Source organism: Bidens hawaiensis, unplaced genomic scaffold (assembly GCF_021521415.1).
Source record: "Bidens hawaiensis isolate Kalapana, Puna unplaced genomic scaffold, B.hawaiensis_p1.1 tig00045465_1, whole genome shotgun sequence".
In the NCBI taxonomy this organism is placed as follows: Eukaryota; Viridiplantae; Streptophyta; class Magnoliopsida; order Asterales; family Asteraceae; genus Bidens; species Bidens hawaiensis.
The window spans coordinates 81359-99468 of NW_027498095.1; the positions used below are offsets into that span (position 1 = coordinate 81359).

The 18110-nt window shown below is 39.0% G+C and overlaps 1 protein-coding gene and 1 pseudogene across 2 annotated transcripts; one reads left to right on the top strand and one right to left on the bottom strand.

Annotated features, from left to right (window-relative positions):
- Positions 1-2406: 2406 nt before the first annotated feature.
- LOC143595687 (F-box protein At2g02240-like) lies at positions 2407-7043 on the top strand (annotated as a pseudogene). The gene is made up of 3 exons (XR_013146568.1): positions 2407-2661; positions 5786-5901; positions 5995-7043. The product of XR_013146568.1 is annotated as an F-box protein At2g02240-like (transcript).
- A 1872-nt stretch (positions 7044-8915) lies between these two features.
- LOC143595689 (protein SULFUR DEFICIENCY-INDUCED 2-like) lies at positions 8916-12552 on the bottom strand. Its single transcript, XM_077074644.1, has 4 exons — positions 12445-12552; positions 10062-10274; positions 9617-9772; positions 8916-9527 (listed from the first exon to the last, which is right to left on the bottom strand). Exons 1-4 carry the CDS (start codon positions 12544-12546, stop codon positions 9114-9116), a joined length of 885 nt encoding a protein of 294 aa, XP_076930759.1. The 5' UTR covers positions 12547-12552; the 3' UTR covers positions 8916-9113.
- Between the last annotated feature and the right edge of the window lie 5558 nt (positions 12553-18110).

Genomic DNA, 18110 nt, shown 5'->3' on the forward strand with positions numbered 1-18110 from the left:
ACCCGACCCGACCCAAGGACCGATCCAACTGAAATTACAAGATCGAAGTATGAACTGATGGGAATGATCGGTTATCGGTCTTCAAACAATCGGTCTATCGATGCTTTGCACATATCCAACAAAAAACATTCAACAATTTGAATAGTTATGTATGAATTAAGGCAAGGATCCTTGGAGAGGATTCAACTGCAAGTATCAATCCATTACTAGGGTCTTCAACAGGTACAATTACCTTCATGCAAGATCATTTTTTTTTAATTTGAAGTATATGTTGAATGTTCTCCTAGATTCTTCTTAAATAACTGATCATAACAATATGATTTCTCAATTTGGGTGCTTAATTCATTAATATAGGTTTTATTTATTGTTTGATTCATTACATCCTCCAACTGTTTAATGAAATGTCTTAGTGAACATCGGTTATTCAGTTTTAGTTGGATTTTAATGGACCCGACCCGAAACCGATTGGGCATGATACTAAAGACCAAATTTATAAATTAGTAAATAGGACTGGTCAGAGTTGTGGTTTTTTCGGGCCGAACCTAATTGTGCACACCTCTATGCAATACCATGTTCCGCAAAACCAACCGAATCAACCGAGCTAAACATTCAGTGGTTCCCGAACACTGAAAACCAACCTAACCTAAATAAACTATTTGTTTCCTTTTCCCGACACGAACTTAAACATGTACGTCAACTTACTCAACCCCATGCCGGTGTTCGGGTCTACCCAATCGGTGGCTCGACCCCGCGGGAGAAGAATAAATAAGAATACGAAAAATGTGGAGGGTTTTCGTCGTCACGAGCCAATGCGGGGGTCAACGAAGAAGGCGAACATCTACACACGAGGTATTCGGTCGTTTCATAACCCATCGCGTGGAATGTACCGCTACACTCCAACAAACCAATCAAAACCGCGAACGCCTTGCTGCTTTGTTTGAATTGCGGCAATTGGACAAGACTACGATTTCCTCGTTGCAAACGGGTTAAACGAAGAGGTCACATTATTGGTTAAATGACGAGTAAAAAAATGCGAGAATATTATAGATTCTAATTTTATGTTTTTTTTTGTTATGTATTTTTTGTATTTCTTTTTTAATTTTAATATATTTTTATTTATTTAATTAATTTAATGAGTTTTTATTTATTTAATTTAATTATAAAAAGCAAACAATAAACAAAGATGACGTGATTACACCTTTAAAACAAAAACCTATCTTTTGTTGAGTAGGCGTTACATGTCAGAAATCGTCCTATTTTGTAGCTCCTTCACCACATATGGTCTTAGAGGCTATCTCGGAACACAAATGAGAAATTGAATAAATTTATTATTATTTTTATTATTGTTATATTTGTATTTTGAGTATCATTATTAACTATTATTATAATTATTATATTGCTATTACTATATTATTACTATTTATTTGTGTCTTTTTATTACAATTTGTTCACTATTTTGTTAGTTTTTTTATTCAAAGCTTATACCTTGCTAATTACTTTCATCTAAGGTATTTAAATAATAATAATAAAATTTTTAACTTCAAATTATTTAGTTCCTTTTACTCTTGTATTAAAAGCTTGTAAGTTATGCATCACCCACTTGTACCCATTTTTATACCATATTTTATTTAACTAATTTAAAAAAAAGTATGCAGGAGTGTTTATGAATGATGAAAGATAGACGTCGTACATTCATGATCAATCTAGAAAAAATAAAAAAATCTCATACAAGGCTGATATGAAAGTTTAGTGCTTCTTATGACGGAAAATTGGAAACCATCACTTTTAGGGTGAGATGCCATCTTTCTCACCGCTCCCGTCAATACACTCTTTTTTCTTCACGTAAGCGTCAAAACATTCGTTTTTCTTATCTTGTGGGATGCATATTGAACCGGTTGTTGGCTTTTTTATCGGTCGACATGACAAGCTTGCAACAAGATCATTTGGACGAGACCGTTATAAAGTGGGCGACTGGACTGTGTTTGTCCACCTCACCCGCACATTTAACGATACTATCCCGATTCCACTCCTCTCACCCCACGTAGTCCAAACCCGTAATATAAAAAACTCCAATACGAGATACCGCATGATAAGCCTTCCTCCAGTTTTTTATAATATGATCAAATACATACGTAACTTAAAGCTAAAGATAGTAAGATATCCGTTATATGCGGTGTCACGTACGTCCATTTTCACCATAGCTTATAATAATATTAAACAATAATAAGCATCTCCATGTCGGTTGCCATTTACCCGCCACCAATCACACAACACCGGTTGCCGATTACCCAATAAAACCCACCCACAGATCTCACCAATCAAATATAAACAAACCAATAAACCAATCTCTTCACTATGAAGTTTGAAGGCGGCGGTACTTCTGGAGGAGGATCAAATTCAACCGATGATGTGAATTCGATTAATAATAATATTATGAGATACATTTTATCCCATACTTCACCTCGTGATGCGTGCAGGGCGTCTTTGATTTCAAGAGCCGTTAAGTGTGTAGCGAATTCTGATCCTGTTTGGGAGTGGTTCTTGCCGCCTGATTGCCAGGATATTATTTCACGGGCGGTGTCTCCGCTCAACTATTCGTCTAAGAAGGACTTGTATTTTGCTCTCTGTGACTCGCCTGTGCTTATTGACGGTGGGAGTATGGTGAGTTTTTTTTTTTTAAATTTTTATTATTATTATGCACGCCAGGTGTTCGATGAAATGTCTCTTTGGTTGTGGTTTGTGATATTGTGTGTACAGCTCTGTTCTGTTTGTGGGTTAGATTTAGGATATCGAATTGGTGGTTTATATAATTAAGGGTTTTGGTAAAAATTGGATTTTGACACCCGGGTTTATGCCAAAATAGGGATTGGGTTTTAAGGTTTATAAAAAATGCATGTTTTCGCGATTTTCCTTTTATAAAGGGTTATGGTTCATTTTCATAGCTGATCTGTTGAAGTGGTAGTTGCATCCCTAAGTGTGAACTGATTGCCATAATCAGGCCTAAGAGATGTGTGTGTGTGTGTCAACTAGAGCCTAGAGGTGCACTTAACGCGGGTTCGTTCACTTAAGTTCAAATCAACTAACTGGACAGTTGCTTATGTTTCTTAACAGAGTTATAAACAAGTTACCTAGATTATCATAAGATGCATGAATACTGTCCACTATACATCAAGGGGTTACCATTCTAATACCATTTGTAGCAATCAAGGCCTAAAGAAACAGACTAGCTCAGTAGCTTATTTAGTAACTAAAAGTCTAAAACTATAGTTGAAGTATAGACTGTATAGTAGGTTAGTAGCCCGTCACCTCGAACGATGTGGGATGGGATGTAACACGTACGAACTGAAATGAGCTATCAAACCTCCTGCACCATTTGGCCCTTGATTCCTTATGTGGATAATGTTTGGTTTTAGCTAAATTGAAGTATGTGTAACTTGATTGATTAGTAAAGTGTGATTTGTTTTGTTATGTTTCATATGCATTGTAAGACCAGACCCATCAGCCTTTGCTCTGTGTTGATTCCTTAGGTGGGTAATGTTTGGTTTTAGCTGAATCAAAAAATGTGCATAACTTGATCGATCTGTTAAGTGATTTTATGAACATGATATGTTCAAATTTATGAGCTACGTGGTCATCAGTTTTCATTACAGAACTCAAAGATTTGCCCCTCTTTAACCTTTATATTTATATTTATATTTACACATGGTACTTTTCTTTGGTGGTAATTTTTTTTATTTATTTTAAGACTCAAGAAACCGGATCTAAGGGTGTGAAACTTTTTTGAGTTGCTCGTTTATGATTAAGCAAGTATAGGACTCTAAAGATCTCTCCATGTTATATTAAGGAATAGGAAAGTACTAACTGCCTAGACAAGCCTAAGTTTTCAATTTAAAAAAAAAACAGTTGAGATCTCCATATTTATCTCAATTACTCCAATTAGCTATCAATAATATTATCTTTAAAAATAAAAGATTGTTTTTTAATATATATGGTGGTTAAATATTTTAAAGACCGAGAATGTAACTGTTTTGGTTATAAACTTTTTAGTTATGAATATGATTATGAATTTTTTGTTTTGATTATGAATCTACACTTATGAGTTATGATTATGAATATTTGGTTTTGTATATGGTACACTGTACCGCGTACCGAATTGGCGTTCCAAATGAACCTACCCTCCCTCGTACCGAATTTTAGAAAGGCACGAACCGCGTACCACGTTTCGAACCGTGTACCGGAACGTACCGCGATCCATGTGACTATGAGCCTAACTACGCCCAAACACACTACATACGTTTGTTTTCATGATTTTTCCGTTATAAAGGGCTGTGATTCATTTTCATAACTGATCTGTTGAAGTGATGGTTGCCTCCCTAAGTACGAACAAATTGCCAGAATCATGTGTAGTTGACAAGGGTTCGTTCACTTAAGTTCTAATCAACTGACTGGACAGATTCTCATGTTTCTTAGCAAATTTTGAACAAGTTATGTAGATTATTATAGAATGCACGACTCTTGTCCACTATACATCAAGGGGTCAACTTCAAACACCATTTGTAGCATTCAAGTCCTAAAGCAACAGACTTAATAGCTTCTTTAGCAATTAAACCTATGGTTGAAGTTAATAGTAGCCCATCATCTCAAACGATGTAGAATGGGACGTAACATGTGTGAAATGAAATGAGCAATCAAATCTGCACCAATCGGCCTTGATCTTTCTGTTTTTTCCTAGTGGGAGTGATGTCTGTTTGCAGCTGAAGCAAGGTATGTGCATAACTTGATTCATTAGTTAAGTACGATACCTGTTTTATGGTGATACGTATGCATTCTGTAACAGAACTCAAAGCTTTATGTTTATACTGGCACATGGTACTATCGAGCCGGGGGTCTCAGTGGAACCAGCCTCTCCATCCTATGGGGTAGAGGTAAGGCTGTCTACATCTTTACCCTCTTCAGACCCTACCATAGCTTTGCCGTTGGTGGGATTTACGGAGTACGATGATGATGATGATGATGATCTAAGGAATGTGAAACTATTTTAACTTGCCTGTCTATTATTAATTAAGAAAGTATAGGACTCTAGTGGTCCCTCGGGGTTATATACTAAGGTTTAACACTAACTGCCAGAGACAAGCCTAACTAGGAGTCTAGGACTGTTAATATGCCCAAACAGTTGGGCACAAGTGTATGAAGTAAGTACACTGGAAAATGAAACAACATAATAAATCAATCGTTTTTTTCCTCATTGCTAATGATCAGTAGTTTGTTTTGGAGCTGATCACCAACACATATATTTAGATTTTTTTGGTTAAAACTTCTTGACATATTATGGATTTATAAATGGATCATTTATAGTTAATAACCAATCATTGTACAAATAATAGAGTCTATAATTCCAAAAACAAGCACGAGGACCCAAGTTTGAGCTTTGATAATTTCATTGTGCAGAAATGGGGTAGAACCATAGAAATGAAGAATCCTTCCAAAAGATGTGTCACCAACATACATATGAGTAAGCAATATGTCCAAAATGCTTACGTCTAAGTCTTAACCACGAATACAATAATGTTGATAATCATAAATTTAACTAAATGTGCCAACTCTATCTAGTATATAGTTTATTTTACCGGTTAGATATTTCATGTACATTGATAGATGGAAACTTGTAATCATGTTGAGTTCATGTAAATTGTTATCAAAGTTTTGTTTAATGAAGCCTGGAAAGTAGTGGAATTTGTGTACTGTAACTCCGTTTCTTAATCAGTTTTAATTCTTTTGGGTACAGACTTTCTCCCTTTATAAACAGAACGGGAAAAAATGTTTTATGCTCGGAGCAAAGGCGCTTTCGATATCTTGGTCCAATTCAGTTTTCTGGAGATGGAGGCCGTCACCCGAATCAAGGTTTGTATTATATCTTATTAATTTCTCAAATAAGTGATGATATGAAAATAATTAAAATATGTAAAGAATTCTGCACTTTTGAAATGATTGCAGATTTTCAGAAGTAGCTGAACTTGTAGCTGTGTGTTGGCTAGAAATTATAAGGCAAGTTTAAAATAAGTATGCTTTCATCAAACACAGCATATGCAGCATACCTTGTGTACAATATTGGCCCGCTCTCACACGGGCTTGATTTCCCAGCAAAAACGTTGGTTAGGCATGTTGATGGGACCGAAGATTCCAATGACTATGATGATGTGGCAATGACTGTTGTGTACTTGAAACCACCAAGAGAAAATACACATTCAGAAACGACAAGCGGTGTCCCGCAAAAGCGAGCGGATGGTTGGATGGAGGTTGAGTTAGGTAAGTTCTATAATGATAAAACAGATGGTGAGATGGACATTAGGTTAGCAGAGACGTGTGAACTTAATTGGAAATGTGGGCTTATAGTTGAGGGCATCGATATCCGTCCTACAAATGAGGAACGGTGATGGTGATGCAAAAGGTGAAACCTGTTCCGAGAAGGCTGGAACATGTGGATTAGGTAACTTGGTTTTGGTTAGTGTTCATTTGGATGTTAACATGTATTTGTGATTCTTTAACAGTAGGCTGAACCATTAATTGTAACAGGATATTTTCATGACCTGAAATTCTAATGCGGGCAGTTGTATAATGGAGTGAAAATAACAAACAAACGTACTCAGTAATATCCCACTCATATTGAAGCTATTGGTAGGTCAGATGATGAAAAATACTTTCTTTATCCTAAGGGCTTGAGACTTGAGAGGATGCCCACACGGATGGTGTAAAAAATATAAAATGAAAACAATTAAGAAATTCTCCACCCAAATTGGGTAGACGAGGGAAGTGGCAGGAACTCGTGCTTCAAGCGTTGTGCAGTGTCCTAGAATCTACAACAGTTATTCCGTCTTGTGTAGGATCTGGAAAAGCCGATATAGAACTTGCATAATATGCCGGGACTAATAATCTATACTTGCTATAGTACATTCTTTAGTGCTAGTATTTGTCACCAATGAGTTGGTTTAAAGTCTCAAAACTATAGACAAGAGGCAACTTGTCATACTCGAGTACTAACTCCTTAATAGCTGGATCTTTATTTAAAACACAATATTTTTTTTAGAATGGGACTTTCTTGTGTGTTAGGCCACCACACTCTCCAATTTGAAGAGCTCTGTTGCCCCACTCTGGCCAAATTATGTTGTTTTAACTGGGCTCACGCTAATTTCCGAGTTTGACTTAGACGTTCCCTGGGAAACCATATTGTCGGCTGCCACTTGACGGTCGTACCACCATAAGAGCAGAACTCTCTGATATAACAAATGGTGTGACTAAAACCCGGTACAATACTTACTTTCAAGTTAGGGCCCTATTATTGCAACATATATTATAAGTTATAACGGTTGTATTTAAGGCCCCAAGACCTTGTCCTAAAACTCAACACGTTCTTGTCCAGTTGTCCTAAAACTCAACACGCTCTTATTCAGTAAGACTTTCAAGAAAGTTTTTCCTAACTTATAATGCTTCCACTTCACTACTCGTTACCCGCTCAGATGACCCTGTCAACAACAAAAATGTTCCAGCCAACTCGATCGCCACATCTTAGACGTCACTGAGATGAGGGCTGAAGGCATAACGCAGCAATCATCGTTTTGAGACGCCGAACCTAAAAAGCGCACTAATATCTGAAAGCTTTTTATATCATTTATGTTTCTAACTAAATCCACAAATTTGTATAAGGAAAAAAGACCAAAATGTCCATTTTGACATTCCCCATTCCAATTTGAAATCAGCCTGGTTTCATTTTTGTCCATAAAATCTATGCGTTTCGCCTTGTTTTAAATCATGAAATGAATAGATTTTAAAACCAACCCGGAAGAGCCACGTGCCCATATCCATTAAAGCCACCCAGATATTTTGAAAAACAAAAACACGGTCCGCCAGCTCGGATATTTTGCAATAAACACATGCCGACTAAAAAAAACTTGTCGGAACACTTGATTATCTTAATTTTGATATGAATATTATATTAATCTAGCTAACTTTACTCACATTTTGTTTTTCGCTTATAACTTTTAATGTAAACAATTTTATAATATTTCGAATACAACGTTGTGACGTGCAGCCCATAGTGAATAGTCGGATAAAATTATACATCCAAGACGAAAAAACTAGTTTATTATTGCAATAATAATATAATTATGGTGTGATTAAATAAAATATCAATTTTAAGTTGAGAAATGTGAGAACCTTATAAGTACAAGAAAAAGATAAAACATTTTATATATAATGGATGAAAGATAATCTAATGTGGTGGGAAAGAGCAAAAGAGGCGGTTAAGTATAAAATTTAAAGCAATAAGTACAAAAATCAAAGAATCAATGCGACTCTTGCATTTGCTACTTAAAATTGGTTATACAGCGAAAGTCTTCATAACTGACCAAACACGTTTAGACATCATGCTAAAACTTTGACACACCCATTTTGCATTTTTGCTACTACTTACCTACTGGTTCAATCAGGTTGAAACTGGTTCGTGTCGGTCAAGGAACCAGTTTTTTTTTTTTTTTTTTTTTGGTAAGGCTTTAAATACAACCTCTTTGGGAGATTTCAAGTAACAATATGAAAAAGATGTGGATTCAAAATATGAAGATAAAACTGATAATTGCGAGTATTGTCCTCGTTTTGATTCCGATGGTTGTTCTCTCAATCTGCAATCAGTTGAGGTGCTTTTGAAGCTCACCAAATACTTCCTTAGGGCACACGTTCATTACATAACCAGTTTTAAGCAGAAAACTAAGAAACACATAAACCTCTTTTTGATTTAAATGGTTATGCCATCTCTTATCACACTCTCAACCATTGTACATGTCAGCAATATATACGAGTATATACGAGTGTATTATGCAGTATAAGAGTCCTCTTTATTAGCTATTTCCTTTTTTTTATTTATTTATTTTGTAAACTTTTTATCTCCCACGAGTTTGAATACATTTTATAATTTCACACTATAAACGGCCAATTCTCTAACACGGTTTACAATCGATATACACACACTTCTTACACTCACGAAGGTCGATTATTGGTAAATACACACCATTCGTCTCAAAGACTATTGAGTTTTAGGGTCACAAACATACCTTCAACATCAATCAACAAGCTAGTTGATCTCTATATGTCGATATCTCTTCAAACACGGGTAGTCTTCTTGACCTCAATGGGATCCATTGGTTCATCAACTGGTCAAGCCCCTCAATGAAAGCATCCTCCAAAGTCACTAGCCCATGGCTAGGACCGGCTTGCACCTGAGCTAACCGCCATGGCTCTAACTCCTTAACCAGCTCCTTTGTCCGGTTCATTAACTTGGGGTCGTTAGACCCCAAATATCTTCCTTCCAACACGTCTTCAAGAATCGTGTTGGCCTCTTCATATCTACCTTGTTTGACTAAACAAAGGCACAAGTTGCAAGCTTTATTAGCATCCGGGTCTATCTCTTGAGCTTTATGGTATACAACTTCTGCTGCTTGGAAATTGTTTAGCTGCAAATATGCCCAACCTAAGTTACCCTGCATTGCATTCGTTCCAAGGGTATATTAGGAATTTCACTCCCGGTTAAAGACATCATGATATTACAAACGGATTAATGTGAATGTACCAGTATCCTTGAAGTTTCTTGCTTGATTGTAACTTGGAATTTTCTTCCATGTGAGCGTGCGGTTTTGGTTGGCTTTCCATTGAATGTTTCTCCTTGATATATCATTTGAAGCTTCTGCTTTAAAAGCGCGATTTGCTCTTCTATTTTCCCACATTTCTACAAACACATTGTTTCTCAAGTTAAAAAATGATCCCGGATTCTAACCGGGTCAAAGCACGTTCGGGTTGACCCAAAACAGTTTTTCTCCAAAATTTTCAAATAATATGATTTTGTAACCTAACCCAAACACACTTAAAACTATGTAACCTAGAGACGACCCATTAACCTGTTTATCTAGACGAGTCAAACGAGTTAGCAGGTTGTAAATAGGTAATAATCACGTTGTAAACGTTAATTGGTTAGACATGACAATTACCACTCATGTTTGTATGTGACATTTAGTTACCTTGTATAAGTCGATTAGGACATTGTCTAATGATTCTTGAGCTTGTTTGGAGCAACGGTCTCTAAACGATTTAATAAGTTCGATCGCTTCTTCAGCTCGGTCTTGTTGTTTCATAACCACTGCCATATCTTTAAGGGCACTATCAACTCTATCTCCTGCATTTATAGCTTTCCAAAACATGACTATAGCTCCATCTGGATCCTTTTCTACAAGCTATAAATAAGTGAATCAATTCCTTGTCAAATTTATGGGTGTTGTAAAAGAGAGGTTTTTTAATCAAAGTATAGACATCATAAGTCATAATTTACTACAAGTAACTCATTACAAAGTGTTGTGGACCAATTACACATATTATACAGCCAAATGAAGAAAAAAAGGCCACGTGGACCTTTTTGATTTGCCGCCAAATTAATCAATGACATTTTAAGAGGTGGACCATAAGTCCATAAGGCTATATGTAGCGGAGGGGCAACAAAATAGGGCGACTTGCGTCATGTGGCGCCCAGTTAGCAAAGAGCGAGTTTTTGTTTTAGAGGCGTAATGGTGTTGTAGCACTATATATATACATACACACACACACACACATATATAATAATAATAATAAACATACACACACAAACAAGCGACAAGAATTCGCCCCCCCCCCCCCCAACACCCACACACACATTTCGCCCCTTTGTAGCCGGAGGGGCGATGTTCAAAAAAAAATCGCCCCATTTTGGGCTTATTTGTCGCCCACTACGTACACCCTAACAATATAACATGTAACACCATATCCAACCCATGTGTTTCATTAATTCATATTTCAAATTAAAGTCCTTCTATGGTGCCAAGATCCTAACAATCTTTACAATATTAAAAATAAAGTTTTAACATCTTTTTTAAGTGTTTTATTAAAGCCATTAAAGTTGGATATCCAACAATTATATATAACTATTAAAAAAAACGAAGTTATAAAGTTAAAAAAAATTACCATTATGTACAAATTAGCCTCCCATTTGGGACATGGTACCTGGTACCGATCTAGACGTGACCACAAATATTACCTAGTGTCACTAAACATCAAACATACATAGCCACATAGGGTATGTATGGCAAATTAGCTTGTAGCGGTAGGTGTGGTAGCTTTATTTGTATAGTAGTACACAATAATATAATGACATGAGATTTGTCAAAAATGTCATAATTTTTTAAAGGGATCCCAAAATGGTATACCCACCAAGAATAATGAGTTATGACCTAAGGAAATCAAGTATTATATGACTCCTATGGAGTGTCACATAACATATACCTTCAAATCAAGCAAAAAACTTCTTGTATGTTTACTGATGCATTAAGTAAGCTTAGTTGTCTAAAAGTCACCTCAATGTATAAGATGTTAACGCTTTACCTAATAACAAACACCGAAACATCTTACAAGTTACAACGAGGTGATTTATATAATTTTAGTAACTATTCTAATAATTCATGACTTATTGGTATGACGTTTGCCCCTTCAAAAATAAGTTGGTGAGTTCAAATCCTTGCAAATACAAGGTTTGAAGGATTTTAGATGGAAAAATTTGCTCGTAAAAAAACGAAATATTCTAATGCAAAATTTACCCTTAGATCTTAACACGATATATATTTTTGTGTGTTAGATTTCTTTGATTTGTCACGTTTCATTTTACAAAACTCAAAACGATTACAATAAAGTGATAGGTAAACGGGCAACAAGTTACGCCGCAACCCATTTTTATGTGTTAGATTAAGTTAGTTTAAAACGTTGAACATGGAATTTTCAGTTATTTTCTCCTAGAAGGCTAGAAAAATTAAATTCAATGATTGAATAGTTGACCATATAATTCGTAGGCTAGAGCCTACAAATGAACGTTTCTCCACAAAGCAACCATCTATATCTCAAATAATTAGACACGTAGTAAATGATCCAAAATGACATATAATAAGTTACATTCGATGAACAGTGAGAAAATAATTAAGTATTAATCAAGCAACCAATTATTATTTGATCTAAAAAAAACAGTAATCAATCAATTGATTTCAAATTTGTTCATGCAATAATCAAATTTTATCTTATGGTTAACTAAAATTCACAATCAATAAACCAAAATAGTAGGATCAGAAGAAAACATTGAAACTTACTATATGTTATAATCGTTCATCAATCTTAGCTCAATTAGCGGTGTAAATGAGCCTAGCTGCCGCTTGCGAGATACTCGATATCATAACAATAAAAAAAGCTTGAAATTACCCGAGCCTTATTAAGCCCAAGCTCAACCATCAAATAAAGTTTGTCTAGTAATCAAGCCATAGCTTGAGCCTTGTATGAGAAGATCGTTTAGGCTCATCAAGCCTTAAAAATTTGCTCGTAAAAAATACGAACCTGAAGATGTTTAGCTCGGACGTACGGACTATCACCGGACGGAAGCTTGTGAAGCACGTGATACGCAACGTCAACAGTTTCTTCTCGTTTTGCGTTCTTCATTATTTGTTTTTGTGTGTGTGTGAAAAAAACGGTTGAGAATAAATTGAGGTTTGGGTGAAGTTGGTTTTCAATGGTGGAGATGATAAAAAACGTGGGGACAATGAATGTGGACGGGAATGAGGCTAGGTTCATTGAATTTCAGTTGGTTGAATTGGCTATGGGGAGCAGACTTATTTATTCGCCGCGCGCATCACTGTCACTTAACAAAACTAATTTTATTTTTATTATGTGTTTTTATTTATTGTGAGTGTGGATGGATACTCGTATTGAATTTCTTTTTAACGATCAACTAAAAGACCAGCTAATTGGGGTAACATATTCGCCCAAGCTCTGCAACATGTTAACCAGTTGTCAAAGGCTAGTATAAGAAACTCTGGTTGAGATTGGATTCGAATTTGAAACCTTACTGAAGAAACACTAACCGGACCCCGGACAGATTACTAGTAACCTGGGGGTTAGATAGATGTTTCCCACGAGGGGTTAGACCCTTGGAAGATGGTTCTTCTGATAACCTGCAAAACAGACACCGTGAGCTCGTCACTGAGAAGGGGGGGTTCCTCCTTGTGACCACCCTCCGGCGTGAGAATCAGACTAGGTTGCTCTTTAAATATAAAAGTATATTAAGAGATTGCTAGAGCAGATATCAGGTATAATATGATGATAATGTGATAAGATATGATAATATGAGATGGTCATACCATCTGGGGTATTTATAGCCGAAGGTAGGTTTCCAAGGAGGTGTGGCCTGCTGAATAGTATTCATGTTCTACCAACAGTGGCCTACGCACGTGCCCTGCTGGTAGTTGGTGGGTAGGCAGCGGCTGATAGTGACCAGGCCTGCTGTGTACTATTCCTTTTCCACCAACTGCCGGCTATGCACGTGGTATGACAGGAGTTGGTGAGTAGGCAGCGGCTAATAGTGACATACAGTACAGGAGCATGCTGCTCGCCATACTGTTGTCAATAAGCTGTCGTATCTTTAGTCAGATCTTTTGCCCATACCTCGTCAGGTACAGTACAGAAGATCTTCCCGTATCGTACGGACTGGCTTATTTGGGCGGGAGTATTCCCCCTCCTGCCCATGTGCGGGATTGTTCCCGGCTTTGCTCATTCCTTCAGGTGACACTGAGTGAGAGCTAAGTGCCTTGTGCGTGTAGCCTTGCTGCGCGGGTGGCCTTCCCTGATGGCTTGTATCCGCAGCTGCGGGAACAGGCAGAGTCCACCATTGGGAGGCATTTCCTGCGGGAACAGCTTGCGTACTGCGCGTAAGGACGTCACGTCTCTGAGCATGGTTGGTCCTGCGGATCCAGTTGGTTTCTGCGCAGACGTCCCTCTTCAAGGTGAGTCTTGCGGGTCCAACTGGGCTCTGCTGGGACCTACCTCTTCAAGTCCCCCCAGTCCAATGTTCTTCTCATGAGTGTTTAATAAAGTGAGGTGAACTTTTGGACTTAAGCAAAGGGTTTTGAAAAAGGGTTTTTTAAGGTTTTCCATGGAGATTCTTCCCGCGGAAGTCCTTGTCACTTGCAGAAATTCCCGAGTTTCCTGCTTGATCTTTGGGTATGATGCGGGTAGGTCTGTAACCTCCTCGCAAGTCAGGAGCGTTGAGTCCCGCTTGTGTGGATTCTCCATGAGGTCTTGGTAGTTTTGAACATAGTGATCAATTATGTTAAAACCACCAATTCCATCCTGGAGGTTCAAACAACGTAGTTCTCGACGTTCCCGCTATGCGGGGATGTTATTTCCGTTTCCGCAAGCATTGCCCAGAAGATCCTTCTTGGTTTCAATTCTCTGCGGAGCGCTAGGTATGTGAAGGGTTTTGCCTTAACACTGTACCCGCGCTCGTCTTACGGTTACTTTACTTCCAAGGTATTCCTGGCGTCCATTCCCTGCGGGTGCTAGGTATGTGAAGGGTTTTGCTTTAACACTGTACCCGCATCCGTCTTACGGTTACTTGGTTGCCAAGTTTATTCTTGGCTTCAATTTCCTGCGGGTGCTAGGTATGTGAAGGGTTTTGCCTTAACACTGTACCCGCATCCGTCTTACGGTTACTTGGTTGCCAAGTTATTCTTGGCTTCAATTCCCTGCGGGTGCTAGGTATGTGAAGGGTTTTGCCTTAACACTGTACCCGCATCCGTCTTACGGTTACTTAGTTGCCAAGGTAAGGGGTATTTTCCCGCTTACTTTTGAATCTTTTTGAATTTTGAAATTCGAAAGGTTGGTGGAAAGATAGGAACAGTCCAAACCTCTGAAACGTCGTGGGACGGTTTCTTCTGACTGTGTCAGGTCGTGCAGGAAGTTATGGTGACGTGACATTATATGGTCATTCCAGACGCTTTTTCAGGCGCGTGGGCGCGATTTTTCGGGCGCGTGGCCGCGAAATTACTGGCACACGTCCTTTCAACAGCTGTTTCCAGCTTGCTTTTTGCCACGTGTCATAGTTTCATTGCACCTTCGATTTCTCTCTCCTCAACATCGAGATCTGAACCGATCCCCGAACCGGTTCAGGAACCCGCTACAGAAACTGAAGTCGACACAGTTCCTGAGTTTGAAGCTGGTGGAAATAATGAGTCAGAAGAAACTTCTCACAGTGGGAGTTCAGAGTCTGAGGACGAGGAGATCCCACAACAGCCTGACCAGACTGAAAATTGGGTCAGGAGATCCACCAGAGTTACTAAACAGCCAGAAAGGTATAGTCCCGGTCATTCCAATCCTTCAGTTAACTATATTCTTTTGACAGAAAACGGTGAACCCGAAAGCTACTCTGAAGCAGTCAAGATGAAGGATTCTCGCCAGTGGGAGAATGCTATGAAGGATGAAATGAGCTCTCTAGAAAAGAACAAGACATGGGACTTAGTCAAGCTTCCGCAGGATAAGATAGCGTTGCAAAATAAATGGGTCTTCAGGGTCAAAGAAGAACATGATGGGTCTAAACGATATAAAGCCCGTTTAGTGGTCAAGGGTTTTCAACAAAAGAGAGGAGTTGATTATGATGAAATCTTCTCTCCCGTGGTGAAAATGACTACCATCAGACTTGTTTTAAGTCTTGTAGCAGCAGAAGATTTACATCTAGAGCAACTAGATGTGAAAACGGCATTTCTACACGGTGATCTTGAAGAAGACATTTATATGATGCAACCTGAAGGGTTTCGGGTTGTGGGGAAAGAAAATTGGGTCTGCAAACTAAAGAAGAGCTTGTATGGTCTGAAACAGGCGCCTAGACAGTGGTACATGAAGTTTGATAATTTCATGGAGAGGTCGGGGTTTAAAAGATGCCAGATGGATCATTGTTGTTATCTGAAGAAATTCAACAACTCTTATATCATATTACTGTTGTATGTTGATGATATGTTGATTGCAGGATCTGATATGAAGGAAATAAGCAAGTTGAAGAAACAGATGTCCCAAGAGTTTGAAATGAAAGACTTGGGTGCAGCAAAACAGATACTGGGAATGAACATCACTAGAAACAAGAAGGCAGGTACTCTAACACTATCCCAGGAAAAATACATAGGGAAAGTGTTAGAAAGGTTCAAGATGAATGATGAAAGAACCAAGCCTAGGAATACTCCATTGGGAAGTCATTTGAAGCTCACCAAAGATCAGTCTCCTAAAACTGAAGAAGAAAGATCGAAGATGACCAAAGTCCCATATGCATCAGCAGTCGGGAGTCTAATGTATGCAATGGTTTGCACTCGACCAGATGTTGCTCATGCCGTTGGGGTTGTTAGTCGGTTTATGTCAGATCCAGGAGAAAAACATTGGGAGGCTGTCAAATGGATACTTAGATACTTGAGGGTACTCAGAAGATGGGGTTATGTTTCAGAAAAAAGGATGCCATACTCAGAGGTTACACAGATGCTGATCTGGGTGGTTGTAAAGGGACGTTCAAGAGCACTACCGGGTATGTTTTCACAGTGGGAGGGACAGCAGTTAGCTGGATGTCTAGACTTCAGAAAAGTGTGGCTCTGTCAACTACAGAAGCAGAATACATGGCTGTTGCAGAGGCCAGCAAAGAACTAGTTTGGTTGAAGACTTTTCTTGAAGAATTAGGAAAACAACAACCCGACTACTCATTGTACTGTGACAATGAGAGTGCAGTTAAACTTGCAAAGAATCCAGTGTATCACGGAAAGACAAAGCATATAGGGATGAGATATCACTTCGTGAGGGGGTTGATCAGTGAAGGAACAATCAGTCTGAAGAACATCCCAGGTGCTAAAAATCCAGCTGATATGTTTACCTCCACGAACCGATCCGCCGTTTGTTCTAGGATGGGCAACTCGTTCTCATCGAGAGCGCGAGTACCCATCCGTGCGGGACCGTCAGCCTCCCGCGGGTTCAGGAGCGACTGCAAGTCGTTCCCCTCTGAAATAAACAGGAAAGAAGTTAGAAGAAATTCAAAATCAACAAAAGGGAAAAAGGCATACCGTAAGGAACAGAGTTCGAACCGTATTCGAGGACGATCGGAATCTTGCGCGCATCAGCCTCCTTCCACACCCGGCTCATCCCCAGCATCACCATCCCGGACTCCGCAAACCGGTAAACCGGAGATTGGACCCGAGATATCTTCGCAAACCATTCCGCCTCCTGGTAGCTGGAGGCGTGAAGGCTGGGAAGTGCTTGCCCGTTCTTGAATTTCATGGCAATGGGGATGGCGCGAGCGGATATGAAAAAGAACTCCCGCTTCCACGAGCGAAGACTGCGCTCGGTCGCGCAGATCTTTAGACCCTTAATCCGGGTTGTCAACGTGTACCACCCCTGGATGCACCTCCAAGTGTAGAAGGTCATCAGGCGGTCAACATAGGGCTCAACGCCCAGTATCCGGCACACCCACTCAAAGTGGCGAATTTTGGCAATCGCCATGGAGTGCAACTCGGTCAAATGAACACCGTGCCTCTCAAGGACACGGTAAACAAACTTTGTCAATGGGAACCTAAGATTCCCATAAACAAAGAATGCTGCATAAACCCCGATCTTGCCTCTGGGGCATCGTACACAGTATGATGGGGTTCAGGAAACTCAGGCTCGAGAGACTCGAGCATGAACTTCCTGACGACATACCGGTACAGATCGCCAGGCAGAGCACACTGGCACTCGCCAGCAGTACTCTTATCATCGGCTGTGGATTCAACATCACGAGACGACATCTTGTGAAAGAAAGAAGAAAACGATTTCGGGAGAATGCTTGCCTGAAAATAGGAGTATTCGCCGGAAATCGCTTAAAAGATGAAGAGAAGAGTGAAAGTGTGGATTATAAAGAACCATCTCCCCCTTTATATACTAATCGCAATTAATGCGATGAAATTAATGCGGAAGAGAGAGAAAACGAAGGTGCAATGAAACTATGACACGTGGCAAAAAGCAAGCTGGCAACAGCTGTTGACAGGACGCATACCATTAATTTCGCGGCCACGCGCCTGAAAAATCGCGCCCACGCGCCTGAAAAAGCGTCTGGAATGACCATGTACTGTCACGTCACCATAACTTCCTGCACGTCCTGACACAGTCAGAAGAAACCGTCGCACGACGTTTCAGAGGTTTGGACTGTTCTTATTCTTTCACAA